We start from the raw sequence: 5,825 nt of genomic DNA on the forward strand, positions 1-5,825 counted from the left end.
ACAAAAGTTAGCAATTGGGCAAAACTATGTTGCACTGCAGGTGGGGCAGATGTAACACGTGCAGAGAGATTTAGGTTTGGGTGGGTTATATTGTTTCTCTGCATGGTAAATACTGGCTGCTTTATTTTTTACACTGCAATTCAGTTTTCAGTTTAAACACACCCCACCCAAATCTAACTCTGCACATGTTACATCTCCCCCACATTCAGCGCAACATGGTTTTGCCCAATTGGTAACTTTATTTGGTTTGCTAACAAGCCTGAATAAGGTCCTATATGTGCATTGTTTTTTGATGTCTTTAAAGTGCATTGAGTCATGTTGGAAAAAGAGCGCTATACAAATAAAATTATTTAATAATATTTTACCACCCGCTGACCCTCTCTCTCTCAAATGAAAATAAATAAAAGCACCAACACAATGCAAAAAGCCAGTAGTGGAAAATAGCTACTTTATAAAAAAAATGTAAAATGACTCCAAAAATACATGGAGAGCAAAACTCAGCTTAAAAATTAAATCAACTTTGTACAAAAGAAAACTACAGTACATAGAATCTCATACGGATTGCAGAACATATTGCATAGTCTAAAAAAAGCTCCCCACATTTTAAGGAGCTCAATACTCCACTCAGCCCTGCTTCTACTGCATGTGTATTGTGTTTTAGTCACAGATGGTCCACCTGGTATCTACAGATGTGCAGTGTTCTGTTCAGCTTCCATACAGCAGGACCACATGCACCTCAAGAGGACACCTTTAAAAAGGGGAATTCCCAATCCACTTTTTAAAGTCCTGCTGTGCAGCTTTTTCTCCTGTGTAATGGACATTAACAGAACACAACACAAGTTGAGGAACAACATGATGCAAACACACACTGACATACCATTGCTGGGCCCTGACAATTTCTGGATAACCAATATATAAAAAAAAAAAAAAAAAAACCCTCAACAACTTTAAAAATTGTTGTATAGTTTGTGTGGGCCCATTTTCATGGCACTGTCCAAAATGCAGCAGTTACACAAGTCATTTGTTTGGAACTTTGGACCATTTAAAATTGCGACTTGGAAAAGTTGAGGTAAGATGCAGTATGCCATCTGTTAGTGCATGTTCCATAGCTTAGGTCCATTGCTCAAATATAATACAAATAAAAAATAAAATAAAAAATAATGTTACAAAAGTGGGAAAAAAAAAAAAAAAAAAAAAAAAAAAAAAAAAAAACTACCTTGAAGCAGTTATAAAAACATAATGTCAATGTAAAAGACTTGCATCCTGGTTATAATGCAGGAGGCTGGCATGAAGTAGTTTAAGCAGGGAAGGACTTGAGCAATTCTGGTTGGTTGGGTAACACGGAGGTCTGAGGCTGGCATGGGACATGGGTTCACAAAGTTGTAACGAGGAGTTATTAGAGATGGGGTAAGAGGCTTGTCCTGCAAAACAGGGTTTGGTAGGAGAAATGTCCCCAGAGGTCCCACTAGTTATCATAGTGCCCAAGGGTGATGTCAAGTTAGAGAAACCTGGGCTGGTGTCCACTGTTGGGATGGATTCTTCTGGAGAAAGCTTCATCTTGGGAGAAGGCTTAATCTTACTCTTTGGAGTTCCTACCAGACTGGACTTGAGACTACTCTTGTCAATCTTCTCCAGTAGGTCAGTTTCACGGTCAGACATACTTTCACGCTTCTTTTTTCTTCCCCGTCTGAAGTTACCATTGTCAAACATCTTGTCGCAGTTTGGATCCAGTGTCCAGTAATTGCCTTTCCCTGTGGAAACACCACAAATATGCATAAAGAACTTTGACAGCAAGTAAATGGGAAGCATATGGAAATAATACAATATACACACTATATTCTCAATTATAAAGGGGTCAATTCAATTACAAGCAATGCAAAATCACGTGTTCCAGTGTGATGTATGGTGCACACAAAGCCCGTACATACGGTAGGCTTAATTTGTGCATATAAAGACGCATCCCTATGGGGCTGTGAACTAAAATGCATGATGTAGGGGTAATGTACGGCAATTTAGGGTGCTGTTGCTCAAATGGTGTTACATTACCGCACTTAATAGATCCCAACTATCATTTAAGAAAGGTCATAAATGGACTAGGGTTAATCTAGTGGTCTGTGCAGTTACAGTAATACCACAATAGCTTAGTTGCAATTAGGGTGGCCAATCCCAGGATCGGGAGCGGTGGGATACTGGGATTTAGGGAAAAAAAATAAAATAAAAAATAGTCCAGGATTCAATCCCGGGATTGGAAGCTCCAATACCAGGGATTGCAGGATCAGGCTTAATGCCGGGCAGCGTTGAGCGTCCTCAGGTCGTTAAACGCTGCCAGGCTCCATCCTCCACCTGTACAGCATGACCTCTGAGGTCATGCTGCGCAGTCACCAGCTGCCGAGCACGATGGGAAGCCGGGCGTCACCCGCCACTGCGCCTGGAGGAAAATTTCAACCCGCCCGCCTCACCAGTTTGGAGAGTTATATGGGTGGGGAGGTGCGGGTGGAGAGAGATGAGGTGGAGGACAGGCGGACACACATTAAAAAAAAAGCCAATCCTGGGATTGACCATTTTTTAATCCACATACCCTGGATTGAAAAAAAAAAAAAAAAAAAAAAATTCTGACAGTTATAACATGTCACACTTTAGACCAGGCTTGGACAACCTGTGGCTTTCCACTTGCTGCAGAACTACAAGTCCCAGCATGCTTTGCCAGCAATGTGGTTGTCCAGGCCTGCCTCGTACTACTTTGTTGTACAGTACACCTCTCATTAAAGTCAGTTGTGTGTACACTGGCAGATTTATCTGTCCAATCTGTCTGGTGAGAACACAAATCTGGTAATGTATGGGAGCAAATGACTATCATATCGACCATTTGCTCCCAACCACTGGAAAACAGACAATGGTTGTCCATACAAATAGGTAAATCAGTTTGTTTGGAAAAATTTGTTAAATCAATCGTTTTAATCCATTTTCCAGTGTCTGGGAGAAAATGGTCAATAGTAATTTGCTCCCATACATTACCAGATTTTGTGTTCTCACCAGACAGATTGGGCAGAAATCTGCCAGTGTGTTAGGAGGGGTGTGATCTGACACAGCAACCTACAACAGTCTGTCAGGGCTGCAGATTACTCCACATAGTACAGACCATGCCACAGGCTGCCGTAATTGTTAGTTTGGAATACATACTATTTACCGGCGGGCCGGGATGCCAGCTGTATGCCGGCAGTGGGGAGAGTGCTAGACAGCGCCTTGCTACGCTGCGGTAATGGTGGCTCACTGCCCTCACAACAGGTTATACTCCCTCTATGGAGGTCGTGGACACCCACAGAGGGAGAAGAGCCTGTGGAGACAGCATGCCGGCGGCGGCATTTCACTGCTTGTCGCAGTGGTGTATTTAGAGAGGAGGTGACCCGTGTGCAGACTCCGTGTGTGGGCCCCCTCCACTCCCGTAGCCGTCACTGCCGCTGTTAGCGCTCTCAGCGCCGAGACTCTGGCACAGTGCCAAAGTCTACAGCGCATGCACAGGACTCTGAAAAATGTCCGCTGCACCATTTTTCCGGAGTCCTGTGCATGCGCTGTAGACTCTGGCACTGTGCCAGAGTCTCAGCGCTGAGAGCGCTAACAGCGGCGGTGACGGCTACAGGAGAGGAGGGGGCACACACACAGTCCCCGATGGACGCTGGAAAGGTAAGTATAGAAGAAATGGGTGCAGTGTGTGCGGTGTGGGCCCCCTCTGGACCCTGGGCCCGTGTGCACCGCACCCATTATAGAAACGCCAGTGGCCTGTCGGGATCCCGGCATTGACCAGGATCCTGACAGGCGGTCTCGCAATTGCCTCCTATTAGTTGTGCTTCACTCTCCGTACCTTAAAACGGTAATTGTGAAGCAGAGTTAATTATATCAGACTTGGCATAGCATGAGATTAATTTACATTAGACTTGTACAACAGATAATCAACTTACAATATGAAGGTTATTAATTATTCCTTGTATAAAACAGAAGTTTAACTAGAACTTAGTATATATCCAAATACTAAGAAGTAACATTCCCTTGTGTGTAGTATGGATGCCACTTTATTATTTCTCTCATTTTAACTGCATCATAGCAATAGAGGGTTAAATAACGCTGCCATTTATCAAAATTACACCATCTGGATATCAGTGCTTGATGAAGAGACCCCATATAAAAAGTTTATTGTGCAAACCAAAAAATTATGTGTGATAAGGAGGATGTACTAAGCAGTGAAAAGAGAGAGAAGTGAGCCAGTGGAGAAGTTGCCCATGGCAACCAATCAGCACTGAAGTAACATTTATAATTTGCATACTAAAAAATTACAGAGCAGCTGATTGGTTGCCATGGGCAACTTCTCCACTCTTTTCGCTGCTTAGTACATCTCCCAATTGTTGGAGTCATTTGTAGAAGACGATAAAAAAAAAAAAAACCTAAACAAACACCCCAAAACCACCACACATTATAACCTTACCACCCCTCACCCATTACCTGGGTCAGTGTCATCTCTGGCCACTTTCCTGAAGCAGTCATTGATGGACAGGTTGTGTCTGATGGAGTTCTGCCACCTGGCCTTGCTCGTCTTGTAGAAGGGGAAGCGGTCCGCCACGTACTTGTAGATCTGGCTGAGGGTGAGCCTCCGCTCCGGGCTGTCCTGCAGGGCCATAGCTATTAATGCAGAGTAGGAGTAAGGGGGACGCACAGTTTGGTTCAGCTCCTCCGGATTCAGATAATTAAGCCAGGGGAACTCAGCTGGGACCTGACCAGGTGTGTGGGTGATTCCCTGTGTCTGGCTGGCACCATATCTGCCATGCACATAGAGGGAGCCACTTGAACGGTGCTCAGATGAGGAGTTATTGCTGCAACTATGGGGCCACCAGGTGGGTCTACTGCTGGGTGCTGCATGGTCACTTATACTGTATCCATAGGTGTCAGTGGCTGGCTGATGGGGGCTCTGCTGATATATACCAAGGTTATCACAGTATACAGCCATGTCCTGGGCATAGGGAAAGCCTGGCTGGGGTATAGGTGGGTGCTGGCCAAAAACATTCATGCCTGCTCCTCCTAGTCCTAAGTGCTTCTTGCCTGCTCCTCCTAGGTGCTGGTAGCTTGGAAGCTGGAACAGGACATCCATCGCCTAATAAGCTGCACAGCTCAGCCTTGCATTGCAGTAATTGCCCTATGCACAGCTTGCAGGCTATTGCCAATTAGTCCCCAGGAGCTGCAACAGTTTGCAGTAATGAGGCAGGAGTCGGACCTCCTCTAACCCTCCCCTGTGTGGGCATTACTACAGAGAGGCTGCTGCAGAGAATGCTGCTGGTATGTTACAGTGCACTGTATGTCTCCTTGTCTGCTGCAATAATGTAGCACTTCTGTTCTATAGATATATTATACCAATACACTAGTATTTAGTTACACTACAATGAGCTACACGTGTTATTATTATACTGTACTGCATATAACATGTTTACATTAATAAAAAAGTTCTGCAATTTAAGGAACTTTTGAGAAAGTGTAATCTATGTGTGTTTCATGATCGTACTGTAGGCGGTGAGTGATGTTGTCTTACATAGGAAAAATACATGTTTCGTGTTTCCAAAACCTTTCATTGTGGTTTATAAGAAGGTGAAGTTCTCTCCAGTAATGTGCACGGCGCTCTGCAGCATTCCCTCATACTATAAACAAGTAAACCGCTCCATAATCGTATTAAACACAATACAAGTGATCAACTGTCAAATATTATTTCTCTAACGTCCTAGTGGATGCTGGGGACTCCGTCAGGACCATGGGGAATAGCGGCTCCGCAGGAGACAGGGCACAAA

General features: G+C 44.2%; 1 protein-coding gene across 1 annotated transcript; it reads right to left on the reverse strand.

Moving 5' to 3' along the window:
- Nucleotides 1–1,200: 1,200 nt before the first annotated feature.
- Nucleotides 1,201–5,125, reverse strand: FOXI2 (forkhead box I2). The gene is made up of 2 exons (XM_063963765.1): nucleotides 4,495–5,125; nucleotides 1,201–1,751 (listed from the first exon to the last, which is right to left on the reverse strand). The coding sequence occupies exons 1-2, from the start codon at nucleotides 5,054–5,056 to the stop codon at nucleotides 1,243–1,245; spliced, it is 1,071 nt and encodes a 356-aa protein (XP_063819835.1). The 5' UTR covers nucleotides 5,057–5,125; the 3' UTR covers nucleotides 1,201–1,242.
- Between the last annotated feature and the right edge of the window lie 700 nt (nucleotides 5,126–5,825).

This window comes from Pseudophryne corroboree, chromosome 3 (assembly GCF_028390025.1).
Source record: "Pseudophryne corroboree isolate aPseCor3 chromosome 3, aPseCor3.hap2, whole genome shotgun sequence".
Classification (NCBI taxonomy): Eukaryota; Metazoa; Chordata; class Amphibia; order Anura; family Myobatrachidae; genus Pseudophryne; species Pseudophryne corroboree.

Excerpts from the sequence above, each read along its gene's own strand:
- FOXI2 (XM_063963765.1), bottom strand. The coding sequence starts at position 5,056 with ATGAATGTTTTTGGCCAGCACCCACCTATACCCCAGCCAGGCTTTCCC. Across the intron at positions 1,752-4,494 it reads CAGAGATGACACTGACCCAG|GGAAAGGCAATTACTGGACA; the intron begins GTAATGGGTGAG and ends GTGTTTCCACAG.